Source organism: Lactuca saligna, chromosome 5, assembly GCF_052625555.1.
Source record: "Lactuca saligna cultivar CGN05327 chromosome 5, ASM5262555v1, whole genome shotgun sequence".
Lineage (NCBI taxonomy): Eukaryota > Viridiplantae > Streptophyta > Magnoliopsida > Asterales > Asteraceae > Lactuca > Lactuca saligna.
Window position 1 is genome coordinate 263,134,866 of NC_136421.1, and position 22,188 is coordinate 263,157,053.

A 22,188-nucleotide genomic window follows, 5' to 3' on the forward strand; every position below is an offset into this window, starting at 1 on the left:
TGGGTTCACTTTTAAATTCATAAAAAAATATTGGGATATTTTACTGGGGGATATTGCAGTTGTGGTGAAGTATTTCGAAAGATATGGCAAGATTGATCCTTATTGTAATTCTTCCTTCATATCCCTTTTAACTAAAATCAAAGACCTGCAACACTTACATGATTACCGTCCAATAAGTTTGATTGGGTGTCTTTACAAGATTCTTGCGGTAAGAATCAAACAGATTATGGGACAATGTATTGACGATGTATAAACAACCTATGTGGCGGGACGAAACATACTAGATGGACCCTTACTCGTTAATGAAATATGCTTTTGGTCAAAAAAAGAAAAAAAAGAGGATTCTACTATTTAAAGTAGACTTTGATAAAGCTTTCGATTTCGTTAATTAGGGATTCCTTGACAACAATCTAATTTAAATGGGATTTGGTGAGAAATGACGAGGATGGATAAAAGGTTATTTAACTTCGTCAAAAGTGTCGGTATTGATTAATGGAACCCCCACGGACGAGTTCACATCTAAAGGAGTTCGTCATGGTGATCCATTGTCACCATTTATTTTTATCACAACAATGGAAGGATTAAGAGTTGCGATGAAAGAAGAGTGCATTAATGGAGCTTTTCAAAGACTGTAACTACCAAATGGAGGTCTAATAATATCACACTTGTTATATGCCGATGATACATTATTTATCGGCGATTAGACTGACCACAATGTAAAGAACTTGGTCTTAATTTTAAGATGCTTCCACATATCTTCGGGGTTAAAAGTCAACTTCAATAAATCAAGAGTTTTTGGTTTGGGGGAAATACGGATGAGGTGGCTCGATGGGCATGTCCTCTTGGTTGTGAGCCCGCAAATCTATCATTTAGTTACCTTGGGGTGCCCAGTGGTGCTAACATGCGACTAAAGAAACATTGGCAACCGATGATTGAACGGTTTAAAAAAAAATCACTTTGTGGAAATCAAAGACTTTGTCGTTTGGAGGAAGGCTCACACTCATAAAATCGGTCCTTGGGAATCTTCCACGTACTTCATGTCTCTCTTTGTCGCACCTGCTGGTAGAATCGATAAATTAGAAAAACTAAGGCGTAATTTCTTGTGGGGTGGTTCGGATGGCAAGTCCAAGATACATTGGGTATCTTGGGACAAGGTTGTCACTAATAAGAAAGCAGGGGGACTTCGAGTAGGATCAATATGGGCAAAAGCCATTTCATGCATACATAATCTTGCGGGTAAACCGAACCATATATTCTCAATGAAAACTTTGACTGGTGCATGAAACGATATTGCAGGCTCACAAAAAGATTTGGAGAAATATGGCATCACAACTGGTATGGTATTGGAAAAACAATCCGTCGGGAATAGTAGATGGTGGTGTATTGGTTCACATGGAGTTTTTTAATGAGTTAGAAAATAAGGAAGGAAAAAACATATTAAGGATGGGTGGATAGTGGAAACCCAGGGAGTTTTCATATTATTTTTATTTTTTAAATAATAAAAATGTAATAAATTAGTTAAAACTAAATAAACAAATGTTATAATAGTTTTTTTATGTATATTAATGATCAAACAACCAAAAAAAATATATCATAAGTAGGGGTGTTGATCGGTTAATTTTTCGAGTTTCGGATCGGATAATTCAGGTTTTTCAAGTTAAAAAAATTACCCGTTGCCTGACCCAAATTAAATTCGGATAGTGGGTCGGGTTTGAGTAATTCGGGTATTACCCAAAATATATCTTTATCTTTTCTATATTATTAAACATATTGCATATTTCTTGAAATTTAAAAGGTAAGACACATCTAGTAACACATCCTTTTGATAATTAAGCTGGGAATTAAACAATATTTCATTCCTCTATTTTTCCTTTTCCCAGACTCACAATTATTCACCAAAACCCTAAATCAGTCGTCGTCTCTAAAAACATAGCACCTCCTCTTGAACCGATGCTCACTCCTCCTACTTCCTAAACTACAATCGCTCTAGCAACATCTCTTATATCACCTCTACTCTCTTCAATCTCCAGTATCCATCCGTTACCACAACCCTTTTGACGCCTCTGTTACTACCACCCTCCTGACATCGTCGTTACCACCACCGGTGTCCGCAACCCCCTATGTCTCCCTGCTTCTACCTTACGTTGAGACGAGAAACACTAACCTTATCCCGCTGCCACCGTCAGACACCATTCACTTGAAACCCTAACCCTAAGTTGTCTCCACCATCACCACCATATGTCACACACCATAAACCAGAAAAAAACCCATCATGAATTGATTCTCACTCCCCCTTTGTCCCACGCCACCATCACACTAACAACGCAACGCCACCCATTTTCCACCATTACACCACCAACAGTCTTTTATCGACGTCTTTATGCAATATATGTCGTCACACTACTTATCCGTCTACTGAATACCACACTGACGATCCTTTTTTTTATTCAAAATCTTAAAGATTTTGGTTTGGATTCTAAATTGGTTCTAAAAATTTATGAGACTTTTTTACAGTAAAAAATGCCCCTACGAACTAAATGGCAGAGTCACTCCGGTGTCCTTCAAATCATGAGCAGTTCCATCTAGCTACACGGACCCTTGCATCGGCTTTGTTAACCAAATTTACCATCCAAAAGTGGATGAAATGTGAGTGTTTGCTTGAACTCGTTATTTTGAAGAATCTATGAACTTGTTTTGGTTTCAGCTTATATCTGGATTCAAGAATATTACGTATTTTGATTTTTTTTAGTAAGTGTTTCTGGTTCAGTTTGCTTGGATGTGATTAATCAGTCATGGAGCCCCAAATACCATGGAGCCCCATATTTGGTACATGAAGATAGCTTATGGTACTACCATGTTTGGTACATGAAGGAGTTGTTTGTGTGTTATAATAATGAAAGTAGTTAATAACTTATTGACTACTCTTTTATCCTATTTGTAAGTGGGATGGTTTGATCCTCAAGGTTTCTCAACCTTTATTTCTACCAATTGGAGCACGACTGATATCCCTTACTGACGGTCTTCCTAACTCCTAAGGTATTTCATATATTGTGTTTAACATGTGTAACCAGCAATAATATATGTTTTATTATTAGTTTTTTATCAGTTAGGGGATGTTTTTATCAATTTTTAAGATATGTTTTAATCATTGTGTTTTGATTTTATAACTCGATTTGCAGGTTGAAAAAAATTATGCCCCTGATGAGCAAAAGAAGTCAAGACCAAAAAAATGTTTTATTGTCTCCAACGTACAGAATAACAACTTGAAGCCTTTAAAAACGCCCCACAGTTTGTATTCTATTTCTTTATTGTTGTAATAATCAACACATATTTTTAGCATTCTATTTCTTTATTGTTGTAATAATCAACACATATTTTTCGCTTTTTCTAGCATCCTACATTTGTATTTTCTATAGCTTATATCCATGAATCTTATTATGAATTCTTCAATCTTAACAGGTTTGAGGTGGGTGTGAGATTGTGAGGTGAGACAGTAGCACCAAGATGCAAGTTGTGAAGAATTGAGGAGAGTTAGTGGACTCGAAATAGGAAGAAGGGAAACAAATCAATGTTCTTTCTTTTGTGGTTGTGTGAAAATAGTTCCTATCTTGGAGGGCCTAACTCAAATAATGTTACATCCATGGTGCAATCACATCCCTTTTGCCTGATTTCATGCTTGCAGATCAAGGTGTCATCTCTTTTATTTTATACTTTTGTTGCAATATTTGCACATTACATTTAAAACTTTAATATTTCATATGTCAGAAACCTCTATCGATTACATAAATATTGAAGAAAATATATTAGTTTTTTTATTTCTATTGCCAAGACAAAGAAAGTAGAATAATCAACGAAAAAAGGACCATCTTTTCCCTAGGTCTGTGTTCTTTTCTCTCTTCTTTTCCCTAATCTCAAAACACCTTCAATCATCTAATTCATTCACCAATTGCAGCCACTTTTTACCTTGATTCACGTATCAACGAAGCTGTTCTGCTTCGATTTCAGATGGTGAGGATCTACCTTCCGTTCCATCCTTATTGTTCAATGTGAATGATGGTGTGATAACTAAAGGAATTGATACCAGAAAACCAAGTAGTGGTTATAGGAAGGTCTAAAATCTTATGTTTTTTGCTTTAATATGTTTACACTTTACATACACAAATACTTTTAAAAAATTACATAGTCTTAAAAAAATTGATTGTTTGTGATTGTGTATATGGAGATGCTCTTTTATTGATATTAATTCCATGGAGATTCTTTAATTTTTAAACTTAAAAACATATCACTTAATATCTCTTGACAGAATCCTCTTTACATTATTTTATTTGTTATTTATTTTCTTTAATTTTCAACCGACTACGTTCTTATCTTATTCTTTATTGTCAACCATGATTGAAGAGAATGAAAGGTCCTCTATCCCTTAACGTCGATAGCATGGGAAAGGAAAAACTATTGGTTTAGTGACCGTAAGTTGGTCTTCTTACCTTGCACTTTCCCCCCTAGAAGCCAAAAACAGAGTTGAAGTTTTTTTTTTTTGAGAAATGTTTTGACTTTCTAATTATCGTGTTGACTTTTGTGGTTTTTTAACTATCCGTATACAGGTCATGATTTGATGATTCACACAGTTTCATCTTTCCAAGTACTAACTCGGAAACAAAAGATAACAGATGTCCCTAATGAGTAAGTCTTCATATTATTTTTATTTTGTTTATTTGTATGTATATGTATGCTACAAAATTGTGGATATGTTGGTAATTTTTAATTTATGATTATCTTATATGGTTGCAAACCATATAATAAAGTGGTACAGAAATTGAAACACATATTCTTTTGTATAAAACCCGTCCATGTTCTGTTGTTGCTAGTTAAGTTCCATTAAGTATGATGCATGCTTCAAAATTATTATTTATCGAGCTAAGTGATATAAGTGATATAAATTATTTTAGAAATACAACCTACTCAAGTTTAATCAAATTCAGAAGTTATTTCTGAGTTCTATGTTACTCTCTATCAATTTGTTCATAACTTCAATTTTTTAAATAACTCTTAAGTATGATAAGTTTCTTAGTTTTTATTAACTCAAACTTTTTGTTTTTGGATGTATATTGATATAGATTTTCCTGATTGCTATATATATATATATATATATATATATATATATATATATATATATATATATATATATATATATATATATATATAACCACACATGTATGTGATATTTTCTTATTGACAAGGGTTAAAACCAGTTGAATTAATTATATTTTTATGTTTTGATGATAAAATCCTTATGTCAAATGCAAAGTTGATTAATTCATCTATTAAGTGTTATAAAATCTGTACCTTCTTTTTCCAACATATCTTTGTAGAAACATAGCCATGGAGTATGAAGCAAGAATCAGAAGAAGACGAAGGTTCTCAAAACAAGGAGAAAAGAAGTATGCTATTTTTTTTTTGTTTTCAGAAGTGCATGTTACATATGCTTGTACTCAATTGCTTGTGTTGTGTAATTTAGTATAAAGATTAATGTAAGTATTTTATTTAGTATGCATGAATGCTTAAGATCTAAAGTCGCATTGCCACATAAGGTCGTATATATTTTTATCGGTAAATAACATCGTTAGAGAGGCCTCATGAAACAAAAATTTCAAAGATATAAAAACTCTAGGCATCGAGACAAAATAAATACGTTATTTGAAAAATAGTGTATATATATATATATTGAAATTTATGAGAAAAAACAAAACATATCTCTTTTATTACTATTAGATTCTTAGCTAGATGTATAGATAATTCTATTATTACCCATCTTTTTATTATTTTATTGACTGTTATGGCCTCATAACTAGGAAAAAAGCATTTTCAAAAATTATAAAAAGAAAAGGAGTATTGTTGGTATACTAATAATATAACTAGATTAAAGTGTAAGGGGAAAATAAATGCATAGAATGTAAAGGAAATGGTCTTTATTTGATCAAATCTTAAAAAAAAAAAAAAATACACCAAAGGGAAAAATAACAATATAGTTTGTGTAGTTGAAGCTTGATTCGGTAGATTTGCATATTTGTGATTTTTTGTGTGTATGGTAAAAATTGATTTTTTTTATCTATTTTTTATAATTATTTGTCGGTCATTTTACGCAAAAGAACTAATCGTCTCGAAAACTAATTTATCCGTATCCATTGTTTAGCGCGGCTAAACGGCTATTATGTGTGTGTGTGTATATATATATATGAATTGCACCTGAAAATAAAATTAATGAAATAAATACTTCGTGCTTTATTAGTAGTGTATATATACACAAATGTTAGTTAATAATACTTGAGATATTAAATAATATTTTAACAGTTTAATCTAATACAATAAGATGCTAAAAAAACAAATACTTAAACATCTTAGTTTAAAAGTTTAAAATATTTAAGATAATTGTAGCTATAAGTTTTGTCATGTTTTGAAGTTTTGTTAAGATAATGACTTTGTTAGTTACAATAAAAACTAAAATTTAGAAAACAATTAAGTTTTAAAGAACATGGTGATATATAAACAATTGGTTTTAATATTGTTAGTTTCATACTGTCATAATAATAAAGATTCATGTTTTACGATAATTAGTTTAAGTGTGATCAAATATTTGCTACTGAGTACAAGCTCCACAAAAAAAAGAATTTTTAAACTAATTCGGGTATACCTGAAACCCACCAATCGTACCCTATACCCGACCTGAAAAATCGGGTTACTCGAATACTCGAAAAACTTTCCCGTTACCCGACTTACTCCACCCGATACCCGAGAAAATCGGGTGGGTGATTTGGGTATCGGGTAATTTCGACGGGGCTAATCATAAGGACTGTTCGAGTTAAAAAAATCGAAATCAAACACGCAAATTACCTCAAACCATAGAGACCATCTATGTAGTTTACTCTAAAACCTGCTTGATGATGTATTAATGTTGTATTAGTCATACTAATGTATTTTGTTTTGATATTCGTTGTGTTTAAATATTTCATACTAGTAATGTTAATTTTTTTAAAAAAGTTAACTAATTTACTATTTAGGTCCCTGCTAATTGTCTACTAACCCTCGACTAATCTCGTGTCTCTAGTCAACAGGCTTATCAGGACCTGAAAGACATATAAGCAGGTGTGTTTGTTTATTTTAGAGTAAATTACTGAAGTCATTACAATGGTTTGGTCACAATTGCACGTTTGTTTTTTAATATATATTTTTTTTTGCACTCGGATCGTCCATATGGTTTGATTTTGTTGCGTTTTTCATCCCTTACATACAGAAAGTTAGAAACCAAACGTGCAAGTTTGACCAAACCATAACACGAAAAACGCAACAAAATCAAACCATATTTAAAAAAATAAAAATAAAAAAATAAAATAAAATAGAGACGAGGCTGTGCTCTCGATTGTTGCTGCCGTCCGCTGTGAAGCCACCGCCGTTAGCCGTCTCCTCCCCACTGGCCGGAGATCGTCACAGCCCACAGCTGCACCGGAGACCTTCGTTCCTGCTTCTTTCGTCTTTTTTTTTTCCCTCCTGTTGTCTCTTTCATTCGTTTTTTTTTTTTTTTTTTTTTTCCTGTCTAAGCTTCCTTTCTTCTCCCTTTGTATTCTGGTATATGATAGAATTAGAACTCAATAACTCTTGGCTTCTTTTTTTTGATGATGATGGTGGTGGCGGCAATTTGATGGAGTGATGAAAGTTTGAAGATGAGTAGTTTATGGTTGATTTTTAGCTTCGTTCGGAAACTCTCATGGTTTCTTTCAACTCCTCAAGTTTCTGAATTCTAGAGCTGTCACCACCAAATAACTTGCCATCCAATCTTCATCTCTATCAGCGACTTTTGACTGATATTTGCTTCTACAATTGTCAATTTTAGCATACAACTGGATTAGGGTAAACATTATGTTCATATCTTTTCTTTACGTTTCAATTTTGGCAGCCAAAACAAAATCAGGAATCACTTTTTTTTATCGTTATGATGTTACTTGTATATTATTGTTTATTTTATATAAATAAATACATTTAAAACTTACACTTTCTTTATCTGTCTTTAAGGTATTCTGTCCATCCTGGAAAGATCTGTTCAATTTCTGTTCCTCTAGAAATGAAGTTTAGCATCAGACGATATCCAATTATTGAAAGGGCAAATGTCAGAAAAGTATAGTCCAATTGCCATAAAAACCTAAATATAAAGTTTGTGCCTATTAATTAAAAAAACATAGTCAAAATTCAATTCCACCATAGACATTATACAAGAATACCTTGGAATCTAAAGTGCAAACTTGCCAGCTTTCCACGTTCTTTATCAAGTTCCTCTTGTAATCCTTTTATTTTTTGGTCATATGTTAATTGAAGTCTTGCAAGAGATTTGTTTTTCTCCTCCAGCAAATCAGATAGCTCCTAGAAGTTATTCATATATCTGTCTTTAAATTCATTCATTCATTATTTACTTATACTTTATCAACACAAGTGTATGAGCATTTATTTGTTACCTTTTCATTGCCTTCACTGCTTGAATTCCCATTCTTATTCGAGTGTGAAACTCCATTTCCTGATGCATCTTCTTTTAACATCACACCATTTTGCACCACTCTCTTTCCAAAAGAATGATTTTTCTGCTGTCATTTAAGTAAGTTAAAAGAAAAACAACCAGAAACTAGTTATCCATATAAAATGAAAATAAATATATATGTATATTTAAACAGGTTGGCAGGTTGATTTCATGTCAAAATTTTCCCTAACCCAGCCAATTTGGGAATCATAACAAAAATCAGGAATGGAATTGTATTGTACTGATTCTTTGAAGTAAATATGTATCACAAATTAGTTTTTATTTTTCTGCACTTATTGAGCAATTTTATAATTTCAAGAATTAATTGGGTAATTTTTTGAAGTAAACTCAGTTTGTATTTTTCTGTACTTAGCTTTAATATTGAGTGATTTTAAGTGATAAAAAAACTATTTTTTGCGTGAAATAACAACATACATTCAACCATTATAATATATTATTGTTTTTATATTATATTTATTGAAAAATAATATAAGAAATGTGGACGGTTTTGAAGATTTACTGATTGGAGAGCAAAAGCGAACAGGGGAGCACTCCTGTCTAAGGTGGTTGGTGGGATGACAAAGGTTTTGAGGCTGAATGTTTTGTTTTTAATCTTGGAATTTGAGAATCGAGTTGGGTAGACTGAATAATTTGATGTCAATGCACTCTCTTATGCCAAAGTGGAACCAGATCCCTCGAGCATCTTGGGGAGTGTTCCACAGTCAGTTGCTCTTACAATCACCGAAACTCATTTCCCCTGCATCTGTATGCCTGATATTCACTCTTTCGACCACCGATCTCATTCAAGACTATATCCATGATGGAAACATAAACGCTGCTCGCAAACTGTTTGATGAAAATCCCGCATCTTGTAATACAGTCGCTTGGAACTCCATGATCACTGGCCACATCAGACACAACCAAATGCAGTCCGCTCATGAACTATTCGATAAAATGCCCATGAGAGATGTCGTTTCATGGAATACCATGTTGTCCGGTTTTAACAAGATCAAAGATCCACACAAACTCCACCAACTGTTCTTGCAAATGAACAAAGCTGGCGAAAGGCCCAACCAATTCACATTTTCAACCATAATCAGCGGTTTCTTGAACACGTTTGATGTCTTGGTTCCGCAGCTTCATTCTCTCATTCTTCACTCAGGCCTTCATTCCAATGTCTTCGTGGGGTCAGCATTGATGAGGGGCTATACCCATTTAATGGATCGATCTAGCCTATGCCGTGTGTTTGATGACATCCTTACAAAAGATATCAGTACATGGAATGCATTGCTTGTAGGCTACATGGATTTGGGCTTCATAGCCGATGCACAGATAACCTTTGACATGATGCCTGAACTTAACATCATTTCCTGGACCACCTTAGTCGATGGGTACATCAAAAACAGAAATATCAACCAAGCACGCCACATGTTCGACAAAATGCCACAAAAGAATGTCGTCTCCTGGACTGCAATGATCAAAGGGTATGTCCAACAAGAAAACTACACCAATGCCATACAACTATTCATCTCAATGCTAAATTCCAACACGTCTCCCAACCATTTCACCTTTTCAACTCTCCTAGACGCATGTGCAGGTTGTTCCATGTTTCTCCTTGGAAACCAGCTTCACTCATGCATTTTAAAATCAGGATTATGTCAAGAACTCGTCCTCTCAACCTCCCTCATCGACATGTACACCAAATGTGGCGACATCAAATCTGCATTCACCATATTCGACTCCATGAAAACCAAGAACACGGTTTCATGGAACTCCATCATTGGAGGTTGTGCAAGGCATGGATTGGCACACCAAGCTTTATCTGAATTCAAGAAAATGACTGAAAGTGGTATGAAGCCTGATCATGTGACTTACATCAATGTACTATCGGCTTGTGTGCATGGAGGGCTTGTTAAAGAAGGTGAACACCATTTTCATTCAATGGTGGAAAGATACGGAGTTGAAGCAGAGATGAAGCATTATACTTGCATGGTGGATTTATATGGGAAAGCAGGTGAAGTTGATAAGGCTGTGAGATTGGTGAAGGAGATGCCTTTTGAACCTGATGTGGGTGTGTGGGGTGCATTGCTTGCTGGTTGTGGGTTGCATTCGTGTTATGAGGTTGTAAATGGGCTTCAAATTTTGGGAAGAGACTATTCGAGTATTTATAATATGTTAATAAAGATACATAGTGAAAAGGGTTCGTGGAGTCATGCAATTGAGATGAGGGACAAGGTGATTGAAAGAGGTGGTAGGAAGCAAAAGGCTGCTAGCTGGGTCGAGTTTTCCATTGGTGAAAGCTAATTAAAAAACATGGTAAGAAATAGTATTTGACTATTTGTATATACTTTCTATCAAAAGGTTTACTTAGGATTGTATGTTAAACAAAAACATTAGGAACAATTTAGATGATTGTAAAACGTCTTAGAAAATTGCATAACCTTTTGTACCAAGAAACAAGGAGTCAACGAGGCACTCTCAAGCCTTAACTCTTAATCAAAAGTTTGAAACATACACCATTTGAAAAGCAAAACACTTGGGTGTAATTTTATTCATGTTAGATATTTTATGGAGTCGTTCCCTAAAGGGTGTGTTCATATTTCAAGATAATCACATGTTGCTGGGATTTAAAAAAAATGACAACTAATATTGTGAAACTAAGGTCACAAGTTCGAGTAAGCTCGCTTTATCTGACTTCTAACAAATGCTAAATGAACAATTTGACGTAAAAAAATACCAAAAATATAAAACTAGTACTCATTCATTAACAATTTCATATAAAGATTACAAGAAAGAAAAAAAAACACTAATATTGATTTTGATATCATCATGGCATTCTACTTTTTGTTTGTCGTTTGAGAGAGGTACTTTGGTGGTGGGGTTTGGAATGACATTCACCACTTGTTGTTTGGTTTGACACTTGATGGTGAACAACAAAGGATATTTTGAGAATAGTGTTTGCAAATCAGATCAATATTCATATATCAACATAACTTTGCAAGTTACATGAGACTATTATGAGTCACTTTTTTAGTATTCTTCAATGCCCTTTATCGCTTGGAAACAATAACATTCTTCGTATCAGCAATGAGAAACTTACCCCTTACTTTCTTCACCTCAATTAATCTGCCATTCTTTATTCTGAAAAATTAGAAAATGGATCCAATTCTGCCATTCTTTGTAGTTGATCTGTAATAAGGTTTTATAAGCAACAATAGATACTATATATAGTATACCAAAAATCAAAATATCTACAACAAAACATGAATGATGAGAATAAATCTAAACTAACTAGCAGTTCTAAGGCAACTCTGTTGGATATAAAAATGTTGTTTTAGTGTGAAAATGTATTCCAACCAACCATTAAAAATGATGTTTTAGGAAGGAAACCATTAAATTCAATACAAAAATAGTAGGATCGAATTGGTGAAATATTATTCATCACACAAAAACACAAAAAAAAAAGGGTTTGAATAGTTTCCTTTCATTTTGTGGGATATTATTCATCAGAGACCCTTTTTTTGTTAAAATAATAGTATTTTAGTTGGTTTGTTATTTTTTTTTATAACTATTATAATTATTATATTAGAATTTATATTATTAAAATATGATTTTAGTATGGTTGCAAAATTAAAAGTGTTTTAGTATAAATTTTACATAAAAATAATGCAAATTTTACATATTGCTCCGGCGTTTTATTTAAAGAAAGAAAAAAAGAAAGCAGGATGATTGGTAAAAAATCATCACCCATAAGTTTAGTTATTGGAAAAAAGAGAATATAGAAAAGAACGCAAGATTTATACTAATCTTCCTTCCTCTCTAATTGGGAGGAATTGGAGAGAAAGATTATCCTCTTCCTTTTCTTTTCTTTCCTTTAACGAACTCGAGAGTGGAACATTAATGTTAGTGTTGGAGTTAATTAGTCTAAGATCACCATGAAGGTTGGTTGTTAGCACCGGTGTTGCAACCATTGATAAATCCTCCATTGGTAACATCCCCTCCAAATCTTTGTAAATTTGTTGCTTCAACGCTTCCACCATAGACTGCAAATCATAATAGAACCATCAGTTTAATTTTACAAAATGACTAGGGTTTACTAAAAAAGAAAAAAGATTATAAAGTGTACAAAGTCTTGAGGTATGAAATACAAACCTTCTGGAAATCAGTAAGCTCATTCATGGAGACATGATATTCACCATCAAAGGTTGCACCCACAACCTCCAAAACAGAATTGAACAAAATCCCGATCCCTTCTGCAACACAGCTGTACATGTACAGCTTCTCATCTAAAACACAGGCTTTCGCGTGTTTGATAATCGTCTTGCAGTTGTTGTTATTCGGCCCTCCAAGTAGCTTTATTATCCAATTTATAATTATAGTCATATTCATCCATGACATGATTATCCAAACAAATATGTAAAAGAGTATCACTTACCCCACATACTGAGGATTTTTTGGTGTTATACATCTGTAGGAAGTCTTTCACAGTATATATTTTGTGTGATGCCAATAGCCCTTGCAAAACTCCATCTTTTGCTATCCTTTCCAAGCGCCATATATCATCACCCAATGTTGGAGGATGGTGCTTCTTGTATGCTGAATCATGCAAAAAAAAAAAAAATAGTGATTCCTCTTTAATTTCATGGTCGATTGTAAGAAAGAGAGGACACCCGAGAAAGATAGCATGCATTTATAGCATATTTTGTGGACCCAACTGAATCAAAAGGGGACACCTTGTTATTCCGAGTTGAATATGCTCCCATAAATGGAAATATTGCAAGCGTAGTGAGTCTTAAAAGGGGTATTATAATAGTATAATACTATAATCATATGCAATACTTTCCCATATAAATCATTAAATCAAGAAGCTCGCACCATTTTCATATATATAGAAAAGCTTTAGAATCTAAAGAATGTAGAAGAGATCGATGTATAAAATATAAAACGGGATCTTACACTCTCCTCGCTGGTCTTTTACCACGAAGGCTTGGCTCTTAGCTTCCTTAATTCTGACTCCATGAGTGGCATTTTGGACTTTTGCCCCTAACCTAAACGTCCTGTTCCTCCTCCAGCATGAATTATCAGTAAAAACGACATCGCCTAAATCAGCAACCCCATCTTTCAGAGTCGCTACAAGATCCCCAGTCAGCAATGGCCTTTTGCCATCTCTTGCAGATACAACTTTGGCATCAAAATAACTCTCAGGCCAATCTTCCTCATCATCAAAAGGGAAATCACCATCAAGAGGAACAACCACTATCTTCTGTGAAGACAAGGGTCCAAATGACACCATCTCATTGGAATTGGTATCAAATAACCCTAGTTTTATAGCACCCCTGTCCTCAGATTCTATCCTATTTCCAGTGAAAAATGTAGGAAGCAGCCTATTGAGGAAACGAAGCTGCAAGGATGGTGTACTAGACGTATCAAGTGCATCAGAAGGAGATCTATAGAAAAAAACAAGAAATACACAACTTTTACATATGCCAAATAAACCATTAATTAGCATCCATCAAAATCTTATATAAAGATAGATAATATCTGGAGATGACAAGTGTACACCCCCATATGAACAACATGAACATGAGATAGAGATACAACCTTGGAAGTGTACCAAAGAAATTTTGAAATGCAAGCTGCACCCCATCTTGCACCTATCAAAAGAAAATGTAAATGTGTAATGAATTCCAAAACTGTTAATAAGTTCACAAAGAAGACATGATCATAGTACCACTCCTCGAATTAATGGTTCCAGTCTTGCCTCAAATTCTTCATGAGAAAACATATGCATCACATTTCTAACATTGCTGCAAATGAAACATATATCAAGGAGATTAATTTGCAAGTCAAAACTCGTAAAGTTATTGGAAGTTGTACAGAATCTGAATCACTCACCTTGAAGACCCACTTTCATTTGATTCCGGATTAGGAAATCCAGAACTATTTCCTTCTTCCTCCTCCTCACTTAAGGGTCGTTTTGGTACCATAATACACCAACAAGTTATGACAATATTAGGAATCAATGCGATGTTAACTGTAAACTGCCAAATAAGGGTCTTTTATAGGGAGATGCATATGACTGGAAGATTGTATGAAACTTCCAAGTAAATCAATGTGTACCTCAGATGCAGGTGACTGTTTGTCGTTTAATGAGTTTAAGGTGTAGTGTCCAACACCATATCATTTTCTTGTTTCTTTTTTATAACAAAATATATGTCTCTGCACGCATGGTTAGTCAACATACACTTTTCATTTTTCAATAAGTACACTAATAAAAATTCTCATAGCTTTTATATACACCCTTCCATTCCAAAAAAAAGCGTCCTTTATATAATTTATGCCATTTTAACATTGAAAGTTAATCTCAGATGAGCCAAAATTTATTAATATTATATTATCGGACCATGCAAACACGGAAAGGGACCTTCCCTAGCACTTAAGTCCCATATACAAACGAGTAATGGGGTCTTCTTTTCTTTCTAAAAGTAACATTATATGAAATTAAGTAATAACTATGAAAGTTCCAATATTTCGTAGATGATGTATGGTAATTCCTTCGACCCAGTAAAGACAGAAAAAAAGGGTCAAAACCGTCTTATCATAAAAATAATGTAATGTACGGTTTGAAAATCGGAATCCACAGCCCTAATTATTGGCCCCACTAAAAACAAGTAATCGGCGGGAAACAAGTGTAGAGGAGAATGAACGCGTAGATCAACGAGGATTGCACTATTATGGTTTTACGAAGAAGTTTAGTAGAAGTTGCAGAAACGCGTAGGACTAACTATTTGCATTTGCATTTGAACTTCCTTTTTTACAATAAATACAAAAAGCTATGATTAAAAAAAGTGTTAATAACTTAGGCATCAACAATTCAATCAACCGTTTAATGATTATCACATCATATTTTTACGATTTATATAATTCTATTATTATTTTTTTATTACAATGAATTGAACTCCACAAAGTTCAATAGAATGTAATTTATAAAATGTAATTTATAGTAATTATTTAAAAATTTAAAAAATTTATTTTTCTTATTGAAAAGTTTAAAACTTCAAATCCATTAAATGCCAATATAACATCTCATAATGATAAAATTTCATCTATTGAATGACACATAGACCTGCCACATCGTTCAACTCTCTCATTGAACTCACTATTGTGATGCTCTTAATATCATAAAAACCCTATACTGAGATTTTTTTTAATTAATCCAAACTTTTTTTTTCTTGTAAATAACTTCATAATTTTTTATTTTATTTTTTGGATTCGGTTTTCTCAAGGTATCCGTAAATTTTCAATTTTAGACAACAAAAAATCCAAAAAACCCATTTGTCTTTTTTCTTCGAAAACACCCTTAACTATTTTCCCCCAAAACCATTCCCATTTGACAAACTTTTTATTTTGAAACAACTTTTTGTTGTGGCTCATAATTCTTATGGTTTTTTATATTATTTATGATGTTTTTAATGGTTTTAACATTAAAATCTAAAGGAAGCATTTGATATTTTTTCAAGACAAGAAGAAATATGTTGTTTCCAAGTTTTATTAACAAAATGTATATCAAAATCTGTTTACGTAATGATCAAAGATTGTAGCATGTGGAGAACATATGTCTAGTCTGGTCTTACTATGTTTCTAACCGGCTAAAAACATTATGAACACTATAAATAACAACAAGAAAAAAATATTCGAATTATGAGTAAAAAATGTTTATTCAAATGAAAACAAAAATTGAGTATCGGATGAATATGATGTTATTATTATGGATCAAAACACTTCTAAGATTAAAAATGTTTATAATGTGCAACACATGAAAGTTGAAATTAGATTTCATAAAAAAACTTAATGAATTCTCCAAAATACCACATATTGCAGTATACATACAATGCATACAAACCAATGGCTAGCGACCTCATGTCGTTCTGTTTTACTCACAGCCTAACGCCATTATGTCATCAACAGTTGACTCATAACCTGACATCGTTCCGTCATCAACAATGAGTATCAACGTTGGCGACCCATTGTTGTTCCACCACCAACCGCTCAACAGTCATATAAACACATTATACAACCAATCAGTCAACAAATAAAGACTATACTAGCCTAATCATTCATTTATACTTTATCCGTACTCTCAGCCAACATGAAAACTGTATCGAAGCTACTGCTAACATTGGCGGGTCGCCTTATAAATGCGTAGTCATATGTAGTCGGAAATAAGATAGATAGTTAAACTATTATTCCTACCCAAAAGCAATATACTAGACAAGAGCCATGCAATAAAGTCATATAAAGAGTTTTAAGGCTATTTGATTATAACTACGTTCAACTCGGTCCTAATACATTCACTTAATGATCTATCAATACTAACATATACCTCAACCAAACAAAATCTGGTAGATATATTAACACAAGGTTATCCTAGTTTATCAAACACTACTAGAAAAGAACCCTTTAATGACGCGCAAACAATGACACAAGCTAATAGAAGACACAAATTTGTGCGCGCCCTAAAAATTAGTGCCAGTTTTCCAAAATTTTAAGGATAGAGGACACGCATTTATGTGTGCCCTAAAATTAGTGTCCAACAAAAAAATTACAAACACGGAGGGTGCTTTATCTCAAATGTATGTCCTTTACACATGCCACTTTATAATTTTTACCAAACCCACGTTTTTATCACAAAATCGCAGGTACTATTAATTCTAGGGCTTCGATCATTCAAAACCAATTTCTGATCCACATGAGAGCTTTGTAGTCGACGACCTGATCAACCTCGCTTAACCTCGCCGGAAACCTGTGTAGCAAGGGGAAAAAGCGAAATCCCAAATTTTTTGAAAACCCTGTCTCGTTCTCTTTTGCCTTTGTTCTCCATATTTTTTCTGAACATTTCCACATCACCCAGTTCAAACACGATTTAGGTTTCAAATTCAAGCAAAAGGATGGGAGAATTAACAATTGACTTTCACGATAATCTCTGGTCTATCTCTTCCAACTTTCCCCGATTCCATCGTTATCACTCCTCACAAAAATCTCCATCGATCATGTTGAGTTTTCTCCACCGGGTAGTCCTCTCGAAGATTCTATGTTAATATCGGCTTATCTGTTCACACGCCATGACTTGCCTCTCTTCTTCTCTACATATCTAAATAACGACATCTACAGGTACGATTTACTCCATTGCTAACTGGAATTCCTTCAACTTCTTTTGAATGTACTCATTTTGCATCTCTATTATTTTTTATTTCATGGTTCTGCAAGTTAGGGTTTAATTATGTTGGGAAATTTTCATGCTCAGGGAATATTCCAGATGTTATGTAGCTTAACTGTTATGCAAAGGTTTGTGTTATTTTGTTCTTTCTCCTAATTCCCAAGTTCAATTGATTTCTTATTATAAACATAAAGGTTATATATCCTTTTAACTACTTTGTATCGGCCGTTTTTAGTTTTTTACAAAATTTACTTGATCTTTTTCAGGAGCCTGATACATAAATTTGTCTAAATATGTTGGATGCTTTGAATGAATGTCTACAGGTTGGGTCAATAATCATTGTCTTTATTTTAGTATGTTATTGATGCTTTGCAAGCAGTTTGCATCAAGGAAGCTGTAGGAGCGAATTCCTTGAACTCTTTGGAAGAAGAAACAAGTCTGATTGGGCTTACCTTTGGGGGGTTATCTATGGTCTAAGGTGATTTTTGAGTTTGAGATATAAATTTAAATAATTACTAGACTCTTTGTATTTATTTTAGTTTTGGATTAGATCATTTGCATCAAGTGTGGAGGCAAATCAGAGATGCATGAATGGATGATGGATCTAACAGTTGAAATAGAAGGTGATATAGGAACTTTGGAAGAGGCTTTGGATAGGTTTACATGTATTGAGATTCTGGATGATAATGCCAAAAAAGAGAGGAGTCATGAAGAACTGAATAAGCTATATGAGACACATGAAAGGCTTCTAGATCTTGTTTCATTATTTTGTTATGTTCCAAGAACAAAGTATCTACCTCTAGGGCCAACAAGGTAATATATTATTGCATTAATATCATCAACTATTGTATTTTTTATATTGAATGTAGCAGAAGCTTATTCATTTGTGTTTCTAGATCATCTTTCTACTTCCTTCTTTGGTTGTTACTCACCTCACAGTTATACTGCTATAACAGATATCTCCTAAGAAGAAGTGCTCTAAAATTGTTTATGGTTGACCGGTCAAATTTCTTCTTTGATTTTGGGGTATTTACCATCACAATTTCATCTTTATATGTTTCTTGGTCAACTATACTGGTGACATTCTACTTATAAAGTGGTTTAATGTTTCTTGCTTCAGACTATGGAGGGTAGAAGGAGTGCATATTGAGCCATTGTTCAAGCACATCCTTCTCATTTGAACAATATATACTTGGCTACCCAGGTTTTTATGTTTTTTCCTTTCTACGACTTGGACCATATATGTCAAATTGTTAACCAAATCGAGACAAATTATATTAGCTTTATGAATCATTAATCATGAACTTAATCACACATAAAGTTTCTAAAAATAAGCATTCTACTAATATTTAAATAGAATATATTGTTGAGGATGGTACCCGTTGTCTTGTCATATTAATTGCTTATTAAGACTTCAGATGATACTTCCAATGTAACATCCCAAAAATACGAGCCAAAAATTTTCATTTTTAAAACACATACTTAGCAAACATTAGAAATAAAACATTCACCGATCATATCATTTCATAAAAGATGTGCGTGTTTGGAAACCAGTTTATAAAAACATAACAAAGTCAGAGTACAAATCCCCAGGAAGATCTCATAATGTAGAATACAAGTGTGTGTGTGATGTGCTGCTACCGCTCCAGCTCCTTCCCTTTCGAAGAAGCGGTACCTGAAACCAAAACTGAAAACTGTAAGCACGAAGCTTAGTGAGTTCCCCCATCATACCACATACCATACAATCACATATCATACATATTGTCGGGCAATTCTGAGGTACCCGACTTACCTGGTACGGCCATTCTGGGGTGCCAACCCACCCGTGTTAAGCCGTTCTGGGTGCTGACTACCCATGTCAGTCCATTATGGGGTGCTGACTACCCATCGGTCCTAACGATCGATCTTCGGGGACTATTTCACCCCTACTGTTACTAGCACATATATCATAACATAACATAATATCAGACATATCTGGGGTGCCTAAACTATCCTTCGGTCCTAACAACCGAACTCAGGGACTAGTCCCCTCCTACTACCTCTATCGCATATAACATAACAAGCCAGCATGCGAACATATCATCACATACTGTCAGACGTACCTGGGTTGTCTGACTACCCTTCGGTCCTAACGATCGAACTCTACTACTATCACATACAACATATCGTGCTAGCATATAACATATCAGGTAGTAGCAAACCTAGATGATTTTACAAAGACAATCATCTATCATACATCTCCTACTGGTGGGCCGGCATTGTGGCCTTGGACCCACCGCTACTGGAAGGTAACTCACCTCGAAAGTAACAGCTGAAGTCTACTAGCTGAGTGTCTGACTGCTGGATCGCAAATCCTCCGGCTATAAACCATAAACATAGGTCAACTCCTTGGTCAAAGTCAATATCCATTTGACTGGACTCGCCGAGTCATGGCATAGACTCGCCGAGTCCTTTTCCTATTAACCCGGTTCTACTCGACCAGTCATTCTTCCCACTCACTGAATCACCCTTAACTCATTACTTGGGACGATTGAACCGACTCGCGACCCGAATCGCCGAGTTTGAAGAACAACTCATCGAGTTCCAGGCAATCTTCATAGGACTCGCCGAGTTGTTCATCCAACTCGCTGAGTCTACGGCCATCTTCATGGAACTCGCCTAGTTCCTCCTTGGGACTCGCCGAGTCCCTATGACCCATTTCCCATATAGGCCAAATCTGAGACATGCAACGCTTCAAAACCATAGATCCATGTTCCTTGAGCATGCTTATCACGTAAAGTTGCAAACTTTACGTGCATGCATGGCCCTATAAGCTCTTAAGGCCAAAACCAAACTCTTAATGAGGTTATACACTCAATGGGGACGTCAATCACTTCAACCACAGAACTTTATGCTACTAATTCATCCAATAAGTCTAGATCTGAAGTCCTTTCAGATCATTAAGCTCCACACATGGAGTTTGGTGTTTTAGGGCTTGAAACACACCAATTTGGGACAAAAATGGTAACTAATGACCTAAAGATAAAGGTAGGGACTTTTCTACCTGAATGGAAGCTTCTCCCTGAGTAGAGTTTGGATTTACTCCTTTCGTTGCACTCTTCAACCACCTCTTTCTTCTTCTAAGCTCCAAACCTCCTTCACAAAACCAAAAACACTCTCAAGAACAATATAGGGGCTAGGATCTCGCTCTACTGATCTCTGGAAGTGTTAGGGACAAAGGAGGCCAAGTTAGAGTGTTTAAATAGGGTGCAAACACCCGGATTAGGGTTTTTGCCCAACCAGCGCCTACTCGCTGAGTCCGATGACCGACTCGCCGAGTCCAAGGTCCAACTCCCGTGCCTTGTCCCACTCCTACTCGGTGAGTTGGCCCATCAACTTGCTGAGTCCAAGGCAAGATGCATTATTATCATTTATATATTTTTAAACGGTAATTAGCAAGGAGTACGTACCGGGAACCAGGTGCTACATCCTATTACAACATTGTACATTGAGAAATCTACCTGATTATAGCAACGCTATGTAGAAAGAAACTGAGTATAATGCCTTAATAAAAAAATTGAAAAAAGAATGCTTTGTAATAGAAAGCAATTCGAATAGGATGCTATAATAAGCATATAAATGAAAGTACATTGCTATTTCTCACCAAAACTTACTTTATTTGAGGACTCATATGACTGTGCTTTAATCTTTTCCTTAGAGACCGGATCAACTTCTCAGCATCAGAGAGGCGTCTTTTAAGGGATGAAAGTGTGCATATGGTTGGTTGTCAATGGCTAGAAGAGTGTTTTGAGAAAGATGAGATGCTTCAAGAGGATGAATATATTATGAAGACAAGTGGTTTGATGGAATCAACATTATATAAGTAAGTTCAAATATTCCTTCTTATTCAATATTGATAAACTATAAATTTGAATCATGCAGTTGATGATATTGAAGACATGAAGAGACAATAAAAGGCATAATAAGAAAGGAGAATCTACATTTTATGTTTATTTAATGAATATAGCATACTACTCATTGTTACAGAAATGATCATTTTTTTATAACTGAAACATTATATGCAATTTTTTTTCTCAGGTTGGGGTTACAAACTTCAATACACAGGTGATGATATTGATGAAATCCGTGAAGAATGATCGAACTTTTTTACCGACTTCATTTACCGGTGATATTTTGTATCCACAAACAATATAACAATGAAATGTTAGGTAACATTTGTCTTTTGACATGTGATGTACAATGTTTTTGTTAACTGTGTGAAATATTACGTAGCATCCTCTTTTGACATGTAATGTACATACAATGTTTTTAATAACTTGTTTAACATTTAGATGAAATTGAATGTTTGGTATATGGTATTTTGAATTTTATGCAATGGATTATATTTTTTGTATATGATATTTTATTTTTA

General features: G+C 34.3%; 2 protein-coding genes and 2 long non-coding RNA genes across 20 annotated transcripts; 2 read left to right on the forward strand and 2 right to left on the reverse strand.

The window, feature by feature from the left end:
• The first annotated feature begins 1,828 nt into the window (after positions 1-1,828).
• LOC145047651 (uncharacterized) lies at positions 1,829-5,570 on the forward strand. Of its 16 annotated transcripts, XR_013682306.1 has the most exons (8): positions 1,841-3,036; positions 3,180-3,288; positions 3,460-3,688; positions 3,766-3,877; positions 3,953-4,008; positions 4,399-4,466; positions 4,602-4,680; positions 5,370-5,570. It is a non-coding gene; the product is annotated as an uncharacterized LOC145047651 (long non-coding RNA). The 16 variants fall into 16 exon arrangements; XR_013682313.1 differs by having other exon boundaries at positions 1,829-2,646; positions 2,750-2,846; positions 2,943-3,036; positions 3,766-4,680; XR_013682314.1 differs by having other exon boundaries at positions 1,829-2,646; positions 2,768-2,846; positions 2,943-3,036; positions 3,766-4,680.
• Positions 5,571-7,745: 2,175 nt separating this feature from the next.
• LOC145047655 (uncharacterized) lies at positions 7,746-8,649 on the reverse strand. Its single transcript, XR_013682319.1, has 3 exons — positions 8,502-8,649; positions 8,043-8,409; positions 7,746-7,866 (listed from the first exon to the last, which is right to left on the reverse strand). It is a non-coding gene; the product is annotated as an uncharacterized LOC145047655 (long non-coding RNA).
• Positions 8,650-8,809: 160 nt separating this feature from the next.
• On the forward strand, positions 8,810-11,093 carry LOC145047653 (pentatricopeptide repeat-containing protein At2g03880, mitochondrial-like). Its single transcript, XM_078995981.1, has one exon. It carries the CDS (start codon positions 9,215-9,217, stop codon positions 10,862-10,864), a length of 1,650 nt encoding a protein of 549 aa, XP_078852107.1. The 5' UTR covers positions 8,810-9,214; the 3' UTR covers positions 10,865-11,093.
• A 210-nt stretch (positions 11,094-11,303) lies between these two features.
• LOC145047654 (calmodulin-binding protein 60 B-like) lies at positions 11,304-14,759 on the reverse strand. 2 transcript variants are annotated; one of them, XM_078995983.1, is made up of 8 exons: positions 14,456-14,759; positions 14,292-14,367; positions 14,162-14,214; positions 13,517-14,007; positions 12,996-13,156; positions 12,713-12,913; positions 12,495-12,603; positions 11,304-11,749 (listed from the first exon to the last, which is right to left on the reverse strand). In XM_078995983.1, the coding sequence occupies exons 1-8, from the start codon at positions 14,545-14,547 to the stop codon at positions 11,697-11,699; spliced, it is 1,236 nt and encodes a 411-aa protein (XP_078852109.1). In that variant the 5' UTR covers positions 14,548-14,759; the 3' UTR covers positions 11,304-11,696. The 2 variants fall into 2 exon arrangements, with proteins under 2 accessions (XP_078852109.1, XP_078852108.1); XM_078995982.1 differs by having other exon boundaries at positions 11,304-12,603; positions 14,456-14,757.
• Between the last annotated feature and the right edge of the window lie 7,429 nt (positions 14,760-22,188).

What these genes read in the sequence shown, in the direction of transcription:
- LOC145047654 (XM_078995982.1), bottom strand. Translation starts at nt 14,547, where the DNA reads ATGGTACCAAAACGACCCTTAAGTGAGGAGGAGGAAGAAGGAAATAGT. An exon ending in TTCTTTGGTACACTTCCAAG is followed by an intron (nt 14,008 to 14,161) that starts GTTGTATCTCTA and finishes TTTTTTCTATAG; the next exon opens with ATCTCCTTCTGATGCACTTG. An exon ending in AGCTTACTGATTTCCAGAAG is followed by an intron (nt 12,604 to 12,712) that starts GTTTGTATTTCA and finishes TATGATTTGCAG; the next exon opens with TCTATGGTGGAAGCGTTGAA.
- LOC145047653 (XM_078995981.1), top strand. Translation starts at nt 9,215, where the DNA reads ATGTCAATGCACTCTCTTATGCCAAAGTGGAACCAGATCCCTCGAGCA.